The sequence below is a fragment of the Myotis myotis genome, unplaced genomic scaffold, assembly GCF_014108235.1.
Source record: "Myotis myotis isolate mMyoMyo1 unplaced genomic scaffold, mMyoMyo1.p scaffold_m19_p_10, whole genome shotgun sequence".
NCBI lineage: Eukaryota > Metazoa > Chordata > Mammalia > Chiroptera > Vespertilionidae > Myotis > Myotis myotis.
In genome coordinates, this window is record NW_023416314.1 from 77,937,348 (window position 1) to 77,956,015 (window position 18,668).

Genomic DNA, 18,668 nt, shown 5'->3' on the forward strand with positions numbered 1-18,668 from the left:
ACTTTGACCATGTGAAGGTCTGTGGGCAGCCAGAGGGGAGCCGAGAAACTGGTTCGAGGCTGCTGCAGTGATCTAGGCAACAGATGGGGAGAAGGAGGGGTCTGGAGAGGTGCTGAAGGTTACTAGATGCTGATGATAATAGGAGGCAGAGGATAAAACCATGGGGCCGAGAAAATGAGTCAGAGTGGAGATTCCAGGAGCAGGATTTAGGAAGAGGGTCCTGCCACAGGAGGCGAGTTGTGTACAAAGAGGCCAGGGTGCCAGGACAGTACTGGGGTGTGCCTATGTGTGTGAGGGCTCACAGATGGGAGCAGGTGTGTTCACCTGGGTGTGACACCAGGAGCCGCTCAGAGAGTTCGGGAGGTGCGATTGATCCAGGAAAATGGAGTGAGGTTAGCACAGGTGTGTGGCGGGGCTGAAAGAGGCCTGGTGAGGAGGACCTGGGTGGCTCTCAGATGGGCATCAATGTGCCTGGCGTGCCTGGCAGGGCCGGCTGCAGTCCCAGGACCTGGGCAAGCACCTGGCTGGAGTGGAGGACCTGCTGCAGCTACACGAGCTGGTGGAAGCGGACATCGCCGCGCAGGCTGAGAGGGTGCGGGCTGTCAGTGCCTCTGCCCTGCGCTTCTGTGACCCAGGAAAGGGTGAGAACTGGGGGAGGAACTGGAAACGGGAGGGGCTGGGAAAGAGCATTATGAGCTGAAGCATGAAGAACAAGACTGGGAAAATCTGGGACAGGAAGGATGATGGGTGGATGGCGGGTGACAGAACGAGGGAGGGAGCCCTAGGGAGTAGAGTGAGGGTTTGAGACCAGAGGTGGGTGGGCAACAGGAGGGCCACGTTACAGCTCTGAACCCCGCACCGTGGCTTTTTCAGAGTACAAGCCGTGCGACCCGCAGCTGGTGTCAGAGCGGGTGGCCACCCTGGAGCAGACCTACGAGGCCCTGTGCCAGTTGGCCGCGGCCAGGCGGGCCCGCCTGGAGGAGTCCCGGCGCCTCTGGCGTTTCCTCTGGGAGGCGGGCGAGGCCGAGGCCTGGGTGCGGGAGCAGCAGCACCTGCTGGCCTCGGCCGAAACTGGCCGGGACCTGACCGGTGTCCTCCGCCTGCTCAACAAGCACACGGCCCTGCGAGGCGAGATGAGCGGCCGGCTGGGGCCCTTGAAGCTCACCCTGGAGCAGGGCCAGCAGCTAGTGGCCGAGGGCCACCCCGGCGCCGGCCAGGCCGCGGCCCGGGCAGCTGAGCTCCAGGCCCAGTGGGAGCGGCTGGAGGCTCTGGCAGAGGAGCGGGCCCAGCGGCTGGCCCAGGCCGCCAGCCTCTACCAGTTCCAGGCGGATGCAAACGACATGGAGGCCTGGCTGGTGGACGCGCTGCGCCTGGTGTCTAGCCCGGAGCTGGGACACGACGAGTTCTCCACGCAGGCCCTGGCCCGGCAGCATCGGGCCCTGGAGGAGGAGATCCGAGGCCACCGGCCAACCCTGGACGCCCTGAGGGAACAGGCTGCCGCTCTGCCTCTGGCACTGAGCCGCACGCCCGAGGTGCAGGGCCGGGTGCCCACCCTGGAGCGGCACTACGAGGAGCTGCAGGCCCGGGCGGGCGAGCGGGCGAGGGCCCTGGAGGCGGCCCTGTCACGCTACACCATGCTCAGCGAGGCCGGGGCCTGCGGGCTGTGGGTGGAGGAGAAGGAGCAGTGGCTCAACGGGCTCACCCTGCCCGAGCGCCTGGAGGACCTGGAGGTGGTGCAGCAAAGGTAGGCCCCCTGCAAGCTCCCTCTGGAATGGCCTTGTGAGTTGGGGGGCTGGGGAGAGGCATGGCAGGTCCCACTGGAAACTGCCTGCTCTTGCTATATCCCTCTGAGTCTGGTTTTTTTGTTGTTGTTTTAATGAAAACCGCTAAACATACTCAAAAGTAGAAAAGATTGTGCAACAAACTCCTATATGGCCTCCACCCGGGTTCAGTAATTGTTAATATCTTGCTCAATTGGATTCATTTTCCTTTTCAAAAGCCAATCCCCAATATTATTATTTTATCTCTACATTCTCCAGGATGCATCCTTTAAGAAATATGAGGAAGTATTCTTAAACTTATTTTTTTAATTGTGTATGTGGACTTAAAATAGCTAAGGCTTTGCCGAAACCGGTTTGGCTCAGTGGATAGAGCGTTGGCCTGTGGACTGAAGGGTCCCGGGTTCGATTCCGGTCAAGGGCATGTACCTGGGTTGCGGGCATATCCCCAGTGGGAGATGTGCAGGAGGCAGCTGATCGATGATTCTCTCTCATCGATGTTTCTAACTCTCTGTCTCTCTCCCTTCCTCTCTGTAAAAAATCAATAAAATATATTAAAAAAAATAGCTAAGGCTTTGAAGTTATAAACCTTTATTATTATTTTTTAAAATATATTTTATTGATTTTTTTACAGAGAGGAAGGGAGAGAGACAGAGAATTAGAAACATCGATGAGAGAGAAACATCAATCAGCTGCCTCCTGCACACTCCCCACTGGGGATGTGCCCGCAACCCAGGTACATGCCCTTGACCGGAATCGAACCCGGGACCCTTCAGTCCACAGGCCAACGCTCTATCCACTGAGCCAAACCTGTTTCGGCTGAAGTTATAAACCTTTAGATAGAGACACTGATTGACCTCATGAAGTAGCTTGATTTACAGAATAATAAATGTTAAAATTATATAGAAAGGTCGTATTTTTTATAGAACCACGATATCATTATTACACAGAACAAAATTAGCAATGCCTTACTGTCATCTACTACTCACTCTATAGTCAGATTTCTTGGTGGTTTTAAAAGTAGTTTTCAAATTATCCCATGACGGGTTGGCAAACTACAATCCTTGGGCCAAATTCGGCCCACAGCCTATATTTGTAAATAAAGCTTTATTGGAACAGAGCCACACTCATTCATCTACACATCATCCGAAGATAGCAGAGCTGAATACTTGTGACAAAGACCATATGGCCCACAATCCTAAACTATTTACTATGTGGCCCTTTACGGAAAATGTTTGCTGACAATCTCTGAGAATGTAAAATGTCCCTGGGAGAAAATATGCTTCACATCTTTATCAGTTACATATTTTTGGTTATCAGTTCATTTTTAACATGGATCCCAGATAGGCAGCTAAGGAGTAAGGCCCAGAGGACTAAGGTAGGTTCTGGTGAAGGCTGGGGCCCTGTGCCAGGATTAGTTAACTTGTGCAGCTGTTCCTGACCTTTAACTTTCACATCTTTTTGAGCAACTCTAGAGAGATGACCGTTTTTCTACTTGTTTAGGGGAGTTGGGGACTCCCCCTTGAGTCACAGAGACTATGAGCCTTGTAGGTAAGAGGTGAGAGGCTCCTATAAACAAGCTTCATGCTGACGGAGAGGAGTTTCCAGTGGTGTCTAGGGAGGTTGCAGGTGCGTCACCACCTCCTGCCGATCTTACCCGGCTCTGCCACCCCCTCAGGTTCGAGACCCTGGAGCCAGAAATGAATGCCCTCGCAGCTCGAATTACTGCCGTGAACACCATTGCAGAGCAGTTGCTGCAGGCCAACCCCGCGGGCAAGGACAGCATCATCAACACCCAGAAGCAGCTCAACCACAGGTGGCTGGAGGGCGGGCGGGACTAGGGAACTGAGAGAGGACACAGCAGATGGGATGGCAGCCAGAAGAGTTCTGTAGGGCATGGAATGGAGGTCAAAAATGTGGTGGGCAGGTGGTCTGGAAGATGCTGGGGGTAGGGGGATAATGAAAGATAAAAGGGGGCAAGGCTGTGTGAAGAGGCTGGAGCCTGGACAGGGAGCAGTCAAGATGGAGACAAGAGGATGGAGGGGGTGGGGAGAGAGAGGCAGGGAAGAAGCTTCCAGATGTACCTGGACAGGGCGGGGAAGCTGCGCCACTCCAGACATCAGACCCTCCCTCCACTCTCAGGTGGCAGCAGTTTCGGTCCCTGGCGGATGGCAAGAAGGCAGCTCTGACATCAGCCCTGAGCATCCAGAACTACCACCTAGAGTGCACGGAGACCCAGGCCTGGATGAGAGAAAAGACCAAGGTCATCGAGTCCACCCAGGGCCTGGGCAATGACCTGGCTGGGGTGCTGGCACTGCAGCGCAAGCTGGCCGGCACCGAGCGGGACCTGGAGGCCATCGCCACCCGGGTGGGTGAACTGACTCGAGAGGCAAATGCCCTGGCTGCTGGCCACCCCGCCCAAAGCTCTGCCATCCACGCCCGGCTTGGAGAGGTGCAAGCTGGCTGGGAGGACCTCAGGGCCACCATGAGACGTCGAGAGGAGTCGCTGGGTGAGGCACGGCGGCTGCAGGACTTCCTGCGCAGCTTAGATGACTTCCAGGCGTGGCTGGGTCGCACGCAGACTGCTGTGGCCTCTGAAGAAGGGCCGGCCACCCTGCCTGAGGCAGAGGCCCTCCTGGCCCAACACGCAGCCCTGCGGGGAGAGGTGGAGCGGGCCCAGAGCGAGTACAGCCGGCTGCGGGCCTTGGGTGAGGAGGTGACCCGGGACCAGGCCGATCCCCAGTGCCTCTTCCTACGGCAGCGACTCGAAGCCCTGGGAACCGGCTGGGAGGAGCTGGGCCGCATGTGGGAGAGCCGGCAGGGCTGCCTGGCCCAGGCCCATGGCTTCCAGGGGTTCCTGCGGGATGCTCGCCAGGCCGAGGGCGTGCTCAGCAGCCAGGTGAGAGCCCAGGGCAAAGTCAGGACGAAGTGGGAAGCAGGGACAGGGGCATGTGAAGGAGAGAGGTGGATGGGGAGGCATACGGCAGCAGGTGGGGTAGTTGAGGAAACAGGATGGGCAGGAAGAACATGTTAGAAAAATATGGACCAAGACTTATCAAAATTGACATAAACTGGCTTGTCACATAATTACTAAAGAAACGGACTCCATAGCTAGAAAGGGGGTGGAATAGGATTTGGACCGTTAAAGCTTCTCCAGCCCAGCTCCCTATAACTTCCTGAGATTCCACGCAGTCAGGCACCATTCCACCCGACCTACGGCTGGGCGGTCTGCCCTGCCCTCCCTGGGTGGCCTCTGTGTCTGAGAACCGAGTTCTGCTTTGAGACGCGAGCTGGCTACCTCCCCTCCCACACAGGAATACGTTTTGTCACACACGGAGATGCCGGGGACACTCCAGGCTGCGGACGCTACCATAAAAAAACTGGAAGACTTCGTGAGCACCATGGACGCCAACGGGGAGCGGATCCGCGGGCTCCTGGAGGCCGGGCGGCAGCTGGTGTCTGAGGGCAACATCCATGCCGAGAAGATCCGAGAGAAGGCGGACTCCATCGAGAGGAGGTACGATGAGGACGAGGCCGATGGAGGGTTCGAGAGGGAAATGAGTGAAAGCAGGGTGGCCTCAGAGATGGAGAACACGGAGGTCAGCCTGGCCGATGGGGCTGGGGGGCTGACAAGAAGTAGAGGAAGGAGAGCCCAGTGGTCAGAGAGGGCCTAAGCCATGGGCTGGGAAGTTCTGCCTCCATCACGGGAGCCGAATGAAGTCACCCAGGGGAGCTGGGCGCTGGATCGGACTCTGGCTGTTTGACAAGGTACCTGGAAGGCACTGTGCCAGAGGAGGAGGACTGGAGGCTTCGGGGTTAGTTGGAGGGTCATGAGCTACTCACAGCAAGTTCAGAGTTTCACAAGGGGCTGTCGTTACAGACACAGGAAGAATCAAGAAGCAGTGCAGCAGCTTCTGGGACGTCTTCGGGACAACCGAGAGCAACAGCATTTCTTACAAGATTGTCATGAGGTGAGGCTCAGTCCCCCTGTCCCCTCCGACACGCCCCAGCCACCCTTTCCACGGCGCCCTGGCTCTTTGAGCCAAGAACAAGTCCATTGCCGTGTCCCCTGAAAAGGCGAACCCCGCCCAGCTTCTCCCACATCCGCCACTTCTCCCGGCTCACCTGCCCCCACCTCATGCCTCGCTCTTCCCTCCCTCTGAAATGTACGTGCCTTTCTCCATCCCTGCTCTATGCCTGTCCAGCTGAAACTCTGGATCGATGAGAAGATGCTGACGGCCCAGGACGTGTCCTACGACGAGGCCCGCAACCTGCACACAAAGTGGCAGAAGCACCAGGCGTTCATGGCGGAGCTGGCCGCCAATAAGGACTGGCTGGACAAGGTGGACAAGGTGAGCGGGGCGACGGGGAGCAGGACGAGACCCCGGGGCTCCTCTGGGCAGGTCCCAGCCACGGTGCAGGGGAGGACCCAGGCTTCGGGATGTGGCTCCTTCAGGGTCAGAGGTCATGGGGCCTCCCATACCAGTCTTCCAAGGTGGGAAATCCTACCCTGAGGAACAAACGTTCTAGGGCTATGGGACAGTGACTCCAGAACATTGAGAAAATACAAATTAGTAAGGGGCCAAACTGCGGATTTGGGTCAACGCAGCAACTATTCCGGGGTCCAGAGCAGGGTGACACTCCTCCGCAGGGTCAGCCCTGCCTCTGCAACAGGCCAGGTGGTGAACACTTCAGGCTTTGCCAGCCGTACAGTTTCTGCTGCGACTGCTTAACTCTGCCATCGTAGTGGAGAGCAGCCACAGGAATACAGAAATGGACCAGTGTAGCTGTGTGCCAACAAAACTTGGTTTATAAAAACAGGGCCGCAGTTTGCCAGCCCCTGCTTTTGAGTCTTGTTATTCCTGGTATTTGCTCTCCCACCCAGCTTTTCCTCAAGAGCTGAGCACAGGCAAAACTTTATTTCTACTCAACAAGTGTTGCTGGACAAGATTATATGTGCTCAGCACTCTGCTAGGGGCTGCACGGTGTATAAAAAAGATACTTTCCTTCCCTCGGGCACACTGGTTGGGCAGAAAAGGAGACCAGCGTGTATTCCGTGTTTCCATTTGTTCCTCAGACATTTACTTGGTGCTACAAGTTTGCAAAGCCTTGTATATTGAGGGGGGACAGGTGATGCCACTGCGGGCTCTACCCTCCAGGATGCCACTGTGGCCAGGATCTGAGTCATATACACAAGTAGATAAGTTAAATCTAAAGCAGAATATTGGGAGCACAGTAAGAGAACCAGTAAAGCCTGGACTCTGAGAGACGGGGTGGGAATCCTAGAAGCAGGAGCCTCAGGGCAGGCGTGAAGGATGAGTGGGATTTGGACGAGCAGAGATACTGGAGGGAAGATATTTCTAGGTAGAGACACAGTGCAGCTGGAAACCAGAGAGGTGGAAGTGGGTGTCTATAGGAGCCAAGGGATAAGCCAATCTAGGAACACAGAACGTGTGAAGGGGCCCCAGGGAGGAAAAAGTGGGAGAATCCTGGGCCAGAAATGGTCATGAAAAGCCCTGATCACCACGTAAGGACTGTGTGTCGAAGTGTGGATTGTGCTGAAGGTTTGTGGAGTTACCCCAGCAGCGTTAGACTGACACTACGTGTTGTGATTTCTGTTCCCCTGAAACAGGGCTTCCCGCGCAGGCCATTAAAATGGGAGTTGGTCATAGGAAACCCCTGTGGGCAGTGGGCAGCTGAGACGGAGCGGGATAGGTAGTCAGGAAAGGGCCCACTGCCACGCTGGCTACCCCAGTGGGCAACTGGTGCTCAGTCCTAATGTGGCGCCCTGGGCGCCGAGCATGCGTCAGAGTCATCCCAACCAAAGCACCAAAATGCTGTTTGTCCACCACTCCGTCCGTCACTGCCTTGCCTGCAGGTGGAGGGACTCTGCTTCCCTCACTTCCCCAGAAACAAAAGTCCTAGCAGAAAGGCTGGGAGTGGGGGGACAGGAGAGATTCACTTGCCACAGGTCAGGTGAGGGGTGAGGAGCTGAGAAAAATGAAACGATAACAAATAACACAAGACCATGTGCGATGTAACACTAGAAACGGCAAGCACTAGGGAACTCGAAATAGGGGAGATCGCAGAGGCTCCTTAGTTGAGATGAGATTTGACCTGGACCTTGAAGGGGAGCTGAGTGTGATCAGCAGCGAGATAGGGAAGTTTAGAAGGGGCTCCAAACCTTCGAGAAGAGCATGTTAAGGAGGACACACAAGAACTCGGAATTATTGCTCAACTTAGGTCCCGCTGCCCCTTAGTTCTCTGGCCTGTACAGCGCTGTGGTGTCTAATTCTGACACTTACCCTTCTTTGCCCCACCACCCAGGAAGGGCGGGAGCTGAGCCTCGAGAAGCCAGAGCTGAAAGCCCTGGTATCGGAGAAGCTGGAGGACCTGCACAGGCGCTGGGATGAGCTGGAGACCACCACCCAGGCCAAGGCCCGCAGCCTCTTCGATGCCAACCGGGCAGAGCTGTTTGCCCAGAGCTGCTCTGCCCTGGAGAGCTGGCTGCTGAGCCTGCAGGCCCAGCTGCACTCCGACGACTATGGCAAGGACCTCACCAGCGTCAACATTCTGCTCAAGAAGCAGCAGGTGCGCGGGAGCCTTTGCTGGAGTGATGAATGCAGGAGACAGGAGAGGCAGCCTGTAGCTCTGGAGATTGGGGAGGTCGTTCTCAGACATCCCAAGGCTCAGTTCTGCAACTCTTTGGCGAGGGCAGAGGCCCACTAATGGCATTGGGAATTTGCTGGGGAATCACGGGCCAGAGCAGGTCTGAAGCTAGCAGGCCAAAGCTGGCCAGCAGGACGTCGTCACTGATGCCAGGGAAACTTGCTGGGGGGAGATAGCCACTGGGTCTCCTGGACACCGTGGGCGGTTTTGCGTAGGCACTCGGAGAAAAGCCAAAAGCAGAAGCCCTCCTCTCTGTGCCTGTGCTGTACCTCCATCACCCTCTACTGGCAGGGCCCAGCACTGCACCAGCTGGTGGAGAAATATCTCCAGGGTCCAGTTCCCATGTCTCCAACAGGGCAGGAAAGGTGGATGTGGGACTGCGAGGCAATGGATTGCTAACTGGCACAGTTATCGGGGCCCCTTCCCCGGACTCCTATGTATATTAAAGCCTGAGGTCGACGATCTAGGCAGGGAGGGATGCTCTCCCTGGGCTGAGCCAGGGTAAATCATCAGGATGGGTGTGATATTGACGAGGGGCCCCTCTGAGGTTGATGGTGGAAGCGTGGGGATAATAACATCCTCCTCTTGCGGCCGGCAGATGCTGGAACGGGAGATGGCTGTGCGGGAGAAGGAGGTGGAGGCCATCCAGGCCCAGGCCAAAGCTCTGGCCCAGGAAGACCAGGGTGCAGGGGAGGTGGAGAGGACCTCGCGGGCTGTGGAGGAGAAGTTCAGGGCCCTGTGCCAGCCCATGAGGGAGCGCTGCCAGCGCCTGCAGGCCTCCCGCGAGCAGCACCAGTTCCACCGGGATGTGGAGGACGAGATCGTGAGTCACTAGGGTCGGGGATCCGGTAGCATCGTCCCCACGGCAAACTGCCCCCTGCCTTGCGCTGGGGAAATGCCAGCCGTGTTCTCCTCCCCTTTGGCATTGAAAACCAACCCTCTAGGGACACTTGGGGATGCCCTGGAAGTCCCTTTTCCCCAGAACCAGAGATGGTCGTTTCCTGCACACACACCAGGAGCCCTAAAACACCTCCCCCCAGCTGACCCGCTCGCCAGCTCCCAGCTTCTACTTTGCCCTGCGGACCTCCACTCACCCCTCCTTTCTCATTCAGTTGTGGGTGACGGAGCGTCTGCCCGTGGCCAGCTCCAGGGAGCATGGCAAGGACCTGCCCAGTGTCCAGCTCCTCATGAAGAAAAACCAGGTGAGGCAGAGGCAAAAGGCAAAAGGCAAGGTCCCAAGAGCCTCCTGGGACAGGGAGATGGTTTTTCTTAGGACCTGGGGGTTCTCTGGCTCCCCCTCGATGCTGTGTGTGACCCTAGACTTCATGGTTGGCCTTTGCTTGCCACGGAGGGTGGGTTCCCTCAGGAGAAGATCATGGAATTGGAGCTTTACCACCACATGCTTGGGCCGGAAGGGAGGGGAAGTGCAGAGGATTCAGGAAGGAGGAGAAGCAAGAGTGTGAGGGGCCTGATGTTGAGTAGGTGTAAGGTGGCCCCTTAGCAAGCTTTTCAGTGTGTGCTCTTCTGCTGCTGGGAACAGACGCTGCAAAAGGAGATACAAGGCCATGAGCCACGGATTGCGGACCTAAGGGAGCGGCAGCGTGCCCTGGGTGCGGCCGCGGCAGGCCCGGAGCTGGCTGAGCTACAGGAAATGTGGAAGCGCCTGAGCCATGAGCTGGAGCTTCGAGGGAAGCGACTCGAAGAGGCCCTGCGAGCCCAGCAGTTCTACCGAGATGCCGCCGAGGCCGAGGCCTGGATGGGGGAGCAGGAGTTACACATGATGGGCCAGGAGAAAGCCAAGGTGAGGGCCAGGGCAGAGCCAGGCTGTCACCTGCTTCTCTCCTCCCCGTGACCCTCCCTGATGCCCACTGTCCGGTCCCCAGGATGAGCTGAGCGCCCAGGCCGAGGTGAAGAAGCATCAGGTATTGGAGCAAGCCCTGGCTGACTATGCCCAGACCATCCACCAGCTGGCAGCCAGCAGCCAAGACATGATTGACCACGACCACCCAGAGAGGTGAGCACAGCGGCGTCAGGGGACCCAGCGCTTGGGGGAGAGGGGAGCAGCTCCAAGAAGGTGCAGGGATCATGGAGCCTCCCGGTACGTGCACACAGATCCATCCAGGAAGGTGCCGTTGGTCAGCTGAGGGACAGGACTCTACGGGGCAGGCTGGGGATCCGAGCAGGGGATCCTAAGTGCTGGGCCACTCCCCCTCCCCCACAGCACGCGGATATCCATCCGCCAAGCCCAGGTGGACAAGCTGTACGCCGGCCTGAAGGAGCTGGCTGGGGAGCGGCGGGAGCGCCTGCAGGAGCACCTGAGGCTGTGCCAGCTGCGCCGTGAGCTGGACGACCTGGAGCAGTGGATCCAGGAACGCGAGGTGGTGGCAGCCTCCCACGAGCTGGGCCAGGACTACGAGCACGTGACGGTGAGTGCGGAGAGGACACCAGCCGCAGGGCAGCGCCTGGGCGAGTAGAGGCCCCCCTGGGAGGCCAGGGCCCCATCCTGCGCGGGCACCACGGGGTGGGTGCAGACAGGCTGAGCAGCACGGCCCTCCTGGGTTTCGAGGTATTTAAGTTGAAGAATTGTGCAGAAAGGAGGACTGAGGCTGTGCGCAGAACTGGGTGGAAAGGAAATTAGCAATCGCTCTTTTCCAACAGAACTAGGCAGTGTAAGGTACCCCTGTCTGTAGGCTGAGAGCTGCAAGCGCCCCCACTGCCTTGTTGAGGGCCTGGGTGTTCATCAAATCCAGGGTCACTGGGAACCACTGGCATCTGCCCACGGGCTTAGCCCAGCTGGAGAAACCTACTTTGGTCCGTGTGACCCAGGGGAGAGAAGACTCACCCCGCCCCCCCCCCCCCCCATCCTGTTAGGCAGGGGCCAGAGTCAGAGTTGTCTGTGCAACTGCTCCCTCCACCAGATGCTCCGGGACAAATTCCGAGAGTTCTCCCGGGACACGAGCACCATCGGCCAGGAGCGCGTGGATAGTGCCAACGCATTGGCCAACGGGCTCATCGATGGGGGCCATGCCGCCCGGGCCACCGTGGCCGAGTGGAAGGACAGCCTCAACGAGGCCTGGGCTGACCTGCTCGAGCTGCTGGACACGCGGGGTCAGGTGCTGGCAGCTGCGTATGAGCTACAGCGCTTCCTGCACGGGGCCCGCCAGGCCCTGGCACGGGTGCAGCAAAAGCAGCAGCAGCTTCCCGATGGGACCGGCCGAGACCTCAACGCCGCCGAAGCCCTGCAGCGCCGGCACTGTGCCTTCGAGCACGACATCCAGGCCCTCAGCGCCCAGGTCTGACTCAGCAAGTGAGGTCGGGGTGGCTTGGAGGGGACTTGGTAGAAAAGGCCAGGGGCCCCTCAGAAATGCCGGGGTTGGCATCCTCTGGAAGGCCACTCAGGGATGAGGTGGAATTGCTCTACGTAAACATCTCTGCCAGAGGACATCTCACCACCACGTTCACACCTTCAATGACAAGCCTCCTGAGGGCCCGTGACATTGTCACATGGTCCCAAAGGCTAGAGTATTCTTCACGTTGTACTAAAATCCAGCTATCGGGCCCACCCAACTAGAGCTCTAGACCCACACAAACCAAGCAAAGATCCTTCCTGCAACCATCTAAACCCAGTCACCCCCATCCCATCCCTCTTTCAGGCTGAAAATCTCATTCTAGCCATTCCGGAAGGTCTCTCACGTCTTGGACAAGCCTCTGAAAGCCCAACTGGCTAGTCGCCCTTCTAAAGGGCTGCTCCCCAGGCTAAGCCCAGGCTCCCACTTGGGACCCAACAGGGCAGAGTATGACAAAGCTCACTCTGAGCACCAGCTGTCATCTTTCTCAGCCCCCCCCCCCACCCACCCCCACCCCCCACCCCCCACCCCACCCCCCGCTCCTCCTCTGCTCCTCTAGCTGGTAAATGGGCAGGCCGGGCGAGCAGAGGCCAGCATGGGGCGTGGGGGAGGAGACTCCAGCTCCTCAGAACCTCCAGCTCTGCCTGACTCAGAGCTGGGCCCTGCAGGTCCAGCAGGTGCAGGACGATGGCCACCGGCTCCAGAAGGCCTACGCCGGAGACAAGGCCGAGGAGATCGGCCGCCACATGCAGGCTGTGACGGAGGCCTGGGCCCAGCTTCAGGGAAACTCTGCTGCCCGCCGCCAGCTGCTGCTGGACACGACGGACAAGTTCCGCTTCTTCATGGCTGTCCGGGAGCTGATGCTGTGGATGGACGGGGTGAACCTGCAGATGGATGCCCAGGAGCGGCCCCGGTGAGGCCCGCGGTGCCCGTGGCCCACAGAGGTTGGGAGCTGGTGGCTGGAAAAGGGTCGTGGGCAGCAGGGTTGTGATGTGGTCTCTGTACCCCCAGGGATGTGTCCTCCGCAGACATGGTTATCAAGAACCACCAGGGCATCAAAGCGGAGATCGAGGCCAGGGCCGACCGCTTCTCTTCTTGCATCGACATGGGGCAGGGGCTGCTCGCCAGGAGCCACTATGCAGCTGAGGAGGTGGGCGAGGCCTGGGCACAGCGGGTCATCTTTATGGCAGAGGCCTTACTGCTGCGTTTGCTCCCAAGTCTTTCTGCTTCCTCAACCTTTCTTTACAGAAACTTTTCACTGTCTCTCCCCTCAGTGCTGTTCAGGGAGTCCCATTCCATCTCCCTCCTCCCCCCACCCCACCCCCACCCCCACCCAGAACTGTCTGCCTCTTGAAATCAGAAATCACTAGTTCCCCTGTGTCAGTCCCCCAGAGTCTCCTAAAAGCCCAGCGGGGTGCTAACTCGCATCTCTGCTCCCCCCCACCCCGCCCCCCAGATCTCAGAGAAGCTGTCTCAGCTGCAGGCACGGCGCCAGGAGACCGCAGACAAGTGGCAGGAGAAGATGGACTGGCTCCAGCTTGGTGAGGGTGCCAGGCCCTGCCAGGAGGGGCTGGGGGTCTTGAATCCTGTAGTTTCCAGAGAAAGACCAGGAATCCTGGGCATGGAATTCGAGGCTCCCGCCTTGGCTCTGCCCTGTGCTCCTGCTTTGGGGCAGTAGCGTTCTCTGTGCCCTGTTTTTGACATGGTTACTGTGCTCTGCTGATGTCCACTCTGACCTGCCATTTCCTGTGACTGCCCCCCATCCCTGCAGTTTTGGAGGTGCTTGTGTTTGGAAGAGACGCAGGTATGGCGGAGGCCTGGCTGTGCAGCCAAGAGCCACTGGTGCGAAGTGCTGAGCTGGGTTGCACAGTTGATGAAGTCGAGAACCTCATCAAGCGGCACGAGGCCTTCCAGAAGTCAGCAGTGGCCTGGGAGGAGCGTTTCAGTGCGCTGGAGAAGCTCACCGCGGTGAGGGCCACAGGACCCCAGGGATGCCCCGCCCCGTCCTGCTACCCCGGGCCTGTGCTCCCTTTCGCTGGAAGAAGACAGTCCCCCTCCTCCCACTGCACCAGCATCTCCCAGATGTGAGCCAAGAGTGCCATGTTGTCACCACAGCTTTAGGAGTTGTCATCCCCCGAGTGACGCTGTGAGGCACCTCCTCCCCCGTTTCTTCTCATGGAATTACAGTTTCCTTTCCGTTTCCGCAGACCAGAGCTGAGACATTTCATCTTCCCCACCTCTCTGGTCCTTTTAAATGAGACTTTCTATGCTCTGACCTCAGAATGTTTTGACAGTTGGAGGAGCAGGAGAAGGAGCGGAAAAGAAAGAGGGAAGAGGAGGAGCGGAGGAAACAGCCCCCTGCTCCAGAGCCCACAGCCAGTCTGCCCGGAGGGGTCCTTGTGGACGGCCAGACGGCTCCCGATGCTTCCTGGGACGGGTGCGAGCGGGGGCATCTGGGGAGGAGGAGGAGGCTGAAGCTAAGCAGCCCAAGGACTTACATTATTCTGTGTCATCTGCCGCTCCAGAGCCCACCCCCGGCTACCAGCACCCACACAGGCAGCCAGCGTTAACGGAGTCTGCACAGACGGAGAGTCCCCCCAGGTGAGCCCCACACCCCTGTGCCCTTTCAGAATTTCAGCCCCGTGCCCTGCACATACTCTTAAAGCTTCTTGTCCTTGTAGCCCCTGTTGGAACAACAAAGACTTGAGCAGGGCAGCTTCCCAGAAGGGCCTGTGAGTTCCTCCTGGAGGTGTGGGTGTTGGTACCTGGAGGGGCGAAGAGGGGTATGCGCTGGGTGGTGGGGACATTGAGGTCCGGAGAGGGCAGAGGCTCGAAAGACACTTGGGGGCAGAAAGCCCAGCTCATGGACTTCAAGCTTCTGACATCCAGGCTAGTTATCGGCCCCTCATCCTTTGACACAGACTCTTCTCCCCACAGGCGTCTGGCCCAGGAGACGAGACCAACGGGCCCCAGGGAGAGAGGCAGACCCGGATACAGGGCTCTGCCCCTCCTATCCTGCCCCAGAGCCGGTCATCTGAGTCAGCCCGGGTTGCCACCTTGCCCTCTCGAGGCCCCGAGCTCTCTGCCCAGGAGCAGATGGAGGGGATGCTGTGCCGCAAGCAGGAGATGGAGGCCTTCGGCAAGAAGGCTGCCAACAGGTAGCGGGTCTGGCCGCAGTGCTGTGGCCTCTCCAGTCCCTGCCTCTGCAGAGGCTTCCCCAGAACCTCTTCCTGAATAGATGGGGAGGCGTGGGGGGTGCCCTGCAGGAGGAGAGTCCTCTAGGGAAGGGGTAGGACTCAGGAGCAGAGTGGGGCCTCCCAAAGGCCAGGAGGGTGTGACAATGACAGGCCTAAGAACACAGTGGCACTGGAAATCCTAGAACACCCACGCTCTCCCCAGAGCGCCCAGCCCCATAAAAGCTGGTCCATCTGCCTGTCTCGCTTCGTCACCTGCACCGTGTCCCTCCCAGGTCATGGCAGAATGTGTACTGTGTCCTGCGGCATGGGAGCCTTGGCTTCTACAAGGACGTGAAGGCAGCCAGCACGGGAGTGCCATACCACGGAGAAGTGCCTGTCAGCCTGGCCAGGGCCCAGGGCAGTGTCGCCTTTGATTATCGGAAGCGCAAACATGTTTTCAAGCTGGGGTAAGAACAGAACTGTGCCCTCAGGATGGGATGGGGAGTCAGAGCGATACAAGATGAAGAAGGGTAGAGTTACAGGGCCAGGCATTTGGGGACAGGTGGAGAGATTCGAGAAGCGGGGAGCCAGGGGGTACATTATATTTCACACCAAGGGGAGCAGGAACTCCAAGACTCAGGCCTGATGGCTGACCATGTCAGGCTGAAAAATTGTCCTAGATGGAATATCTGAGGACAGGGTGCTGGCATTCCCCTGCCTCCAGGGACCTCCAGGAGCCTGCCCCGGCTGCCAGCAAGCACCAGAGCTGGAGGCATGGCCTGGGGTGGAAGTGAGGTCATCCTGGTCCTCTGTAGCCAATCAAGAAGCATTGCTTTTGCACAGTCCTGAGACGAGGATGTGCAGAGGTGTCTGACCTGGCTCCGAGGGCCCCAGCAGGCATGTTCTCCAGCCTGGCCTCTGGCTGATGATTGAACTCCTACCAGCACTGATGGGGCCACTCCCGATTCTCAGCTCTGTCCTGAGGCTTCTCTCTCTCCCAACAGCTTACAGGATGGAAAAGAATATTTATTCCAAGCCAAGGATGAGGTGAGCTGCCCCCTCTCCGCCCACACCCCTGTCTCCCCGTTGCCATTCTTAGAACCTCCAATTGTAGATTCTCCTTTCTTCCTTTCGCTCTCTTTTTCCTTAAGTGTCTCATTCTTTGTAATCAGCCCCCAGTGTGAAGGCCACACCAAAACATGTTCCCTGTCTTAAGGGGCCTTTCTCTCCAATGACATGAAATAGTCAAACCATTTTTCTGCCGCCTCCTCCCAAGCTTCCCTGCTGCCCACAGGCCGGAGGCCTCACTCAGCGCCCTTGAAGCTGACCAGTTGTCTCCATGCTCCCTGTAGGCAGAGATGAGCTCGTGGCTGCGGGTGGTGAATGCAGCCATTGCCACTGCGTCCTCTGCCTCTGGAGAGCCTGAAGAGCCAACGGTGCCCAGTGCCACCCGGGGCATGACCCGGGCCATGACAATGCCCCCAGTGTCACCGGTCGGGGCTGAGGGGCCCGTGGTACTTCGCAGCAAGGACGGCAGAGAACGAGAGCGAGAAAAGCGCTTCAGCTTCTTCAAGAAGAATAAGTAGTTGGGGGCAAGACTCCCCGGCTAGCTCCTCCCTTTGTTCAGGAAACTGCCAGGGACTGTCAACTGGGACCACCCTCTTGTCAGGACAACTGCCTGCTGCTAGGGTCTGTTGCCAAGGTCAGCCCATCACCAGGAACTGTCTCTGGGGACAAGTCAATGTTCCCATGGACAACCCTTCTCTTCTGCTATTTAATTCCGGACTGGTGGTGGGACCCAGGCAACCCCCGATTCTACTCCCCCGACTTCCCTCTTCCCCAGCCTTAAACCTCGATTCCCACCACAGTGCGGACAGTGCCGCACCCTCAGTGTAGGCCACGTGGGGAATGGCTGCCCCTGCCTCAGGGTCATTCTCCCACCACAGCTAGGGCACACTGTCTGGTGCCTTGCCCCTGGGGACCAGCCAGGAACCTCTAAGAGCTGAAGCAGGACCTGGGGGCAAGATGGCCGGATGATGGAGTCAGAGACACCGAAGCTCCCCATTCCATCCTTCTTCATCCTCTGACTCGAGCGGCCACTCCATCTCCAGCGACTCTTAATGGCTTCCAGGTGTGAGTTGTTCAGGGGCAACCACAGCCTTGATTGAGTCTGGCCAAGGAGGTGATTAAACAGCTCAGCTTCTCTTACTGCCTCATGGTGTCTTTGCTTTCCTGACCACAAGCTCCCTGCCTGTGCCCACGTTTTCCCCTTTGGCTCCAGTCTTCTGTGTGCCCGGTTTCCATTCTGTCCCAGCCTCCAAGCCCTCAAAGAACCACATTATTTTGAGAGCCTCCGTACTTTGGTCTAATTTTCCCATGAGAATGACCTCTAGTTTGACCAATGTCAAGCCTCCTTTTAGACCAAAGAAGTTCACCAAGGGTCAGAATGATGTGAACAAGCAGTGAACGACTATCTCCCTGGTGTACAGCATTCTTCACTTGTGATTCTCTCAACTGTTTTCAAAAACAAAAGACTAAAAAAACAAAATTGGAAAGATTGAAGAGCATTGCCACAACCTAGTCTCAGCCATGCTCAGCCCAACTGGAGAATATGGCACATAGAGGGTGATTACTGATCCCTCCTCCTGTCTCCTCCCCAAATGAGAAGATCCAGGGTGTTCGGACAGGGATCAGATAAGTTGTAAGTTCCGAGTCCACTGAAATAGAATAACAATACCTTGAGAAGCCACGAAGTACATCCTAAGTGTATAAATACACAAACAGGAATATTCTAGACCTAGTAAAGTAGAAAAAAAAGGATTCCCCCTTGTCTCTGGCCTGGTAATTGGAGGTTTCAGAGCAAATGGTATTTGCCTCAGTGGCCTCCTACAGGAAAACCTTTGTTCTTTCATTGTTTCCCATTCACATACACACAACCATTTCTTTGGGGGCTCAGAGAAGGTCTTTATAGGAAAGCAGCCCTATCTTTAGCATAATTGGCTAAGGGCCTTGGTTGAGCAGACCCCTGACTATCATCAGCCATGACAAAGACAGGGTCAGGTGTGTGCAGGCCCAGGACTAGCACAACACAGCCCCAGAATGGCTTCCAACCATGCGATCTGGTAGACCAGATGGCCCACAGAATATCCTTTTAAGAAAATTAGATTTGGAAATGTCCATAGTAAACATGTAGATAAATGTAACTAAAACAATCTGTCATGGACTAAATGGGAGAATACATCACCACTGTAACCTCTTGTTCTTCAGGTACAACTGTAAAATCCCCATTATATGAAGGAAAAGTCAGCATTGTGGAATGTTCAGGGAATCTGGGTATTTACACACTAAGAAGGCAGGCCTGGGGGTTGGGAGGAAAGCAATAATTGGAAAATTTAGGAGGAAATGTATATGGGGGTGAGAAATTAATGGAGCAATTATCATTTTGTATAAAAGATAAGTGAGGGTCCTACAGAATGGTGCAATCAGTCATTGTGAATGGAAAAGGAATGAAAGTGGGATTTGGGCGTCACGTACATACACATGGCAGCTAAAGCTACCAGAGTGCATGAAGCCTCAAGGACAGGACATAGAAGATAATAAGCCTAAGGTCAGGAAGTGAGTCTTGGGAGACACATTAGATCTGAGTGGAAGAAAAGTTCCAGGAAAGAAGACAGAATGGTATGGAGCAGTGAGGGATG

The 18,668-nt window shown here is 57.1% G+C and overlaps 1 protein-coding gene across 4 annotated transcripts in view; it reads left to right on the forward strand.

The window, feature by feature from the left end:
- Positions 1–17,179, forward strand: part of SPTBN2 (spectrin beta, non-erythrocytic 2) — a 37,210-nt gene extending 20,031 nt beyond the window's left edge. For 3 of the 4 annotated variants that reach the window (XM_036326505.1, XM_036326506.1, XM_036326503.1), the window contains 25 exons: positions 488–641; positions 874–1,744; positions 3,457–3,594; positions 3,921–4,677; positions 5,093–5,295; positions 5,659–5,749; positions 5,984–6,130; positions 8,106–8,369; positions 9,046–9,270; positions 9,560–9,649; positions 9,988–10,248; positions 10,331–10,461; positions 10,669–10,873; positions 11,366–11,740; positions 12,463–12,707; positions 12,806–12,944; positions 13,251–13,335; positions 13,566–13,762; positions 14,089–14,231; positions 14,320–14,395; positions 14,476–14,526; positions 14,732–14,952; positions 15,264–15,437; positions 15,975–16,017; positions 16,323–17,179. In XM_036326505.1, coding sequence (XP_036182398.1) covers positions 488–641; positions 874–1,744; positions 3,457–3,594; positions 3,921–4,677; positions 5,093–5,295; positions 5,659–5,749; positions 5,984–6,130; positions 8,106–8,369; positions 9,046–9,270; positions 9,560–9,649; positions 9,988–10,248; positions 10,331–10,461; positions 10,669–10,873; positions 11,366–11,740; positions 12,463–12,707; positions 12,806–12,944; positions 13,251–13,335; positions 13,566–13,762; positions 14,089–14,231; positions 14,320–14,395; positions 14,476–14,526; positions 14,732–14,952; positions 15,264–15,437; positions 15,975–16,017; positions 16,323–16,556 — 5,520 coding nt within the window. In that variant the 3' untranslated portion in view covers positions 16,557–17,179. The remainder of the gene's footprint in view (positions 1–487; positions 642–873; positions 1,745–3,456; positions 3,595–3,920; positions 4,678–5,092; positions 5,296–5,658; positions 5,750–5,983; positions 6,131–8,105; positions 8,370–9,045; positions 9,271–9,559; positions 9,650–9,987; positions 10,249–10,330; positions 10,462–10,668; positions 10,874–11,365; positions 11,741–12,462; positions 12,708–12,805; positions 12,945–13,250; positions 13,336–13,565; positions 13,763–14,088; positions 14,232–14,319; positions 14,396–14,475; positions 14,527–14,731; positions 14,953–15,263; positions 15,438–15,974; positions 16,018–16,322) is intronic. The other variant, XM_036326504.1, reaches the window with a different exon arrangement.
- Positions 17,180–18,668: the final 1,489 nt, after the last annotated feature.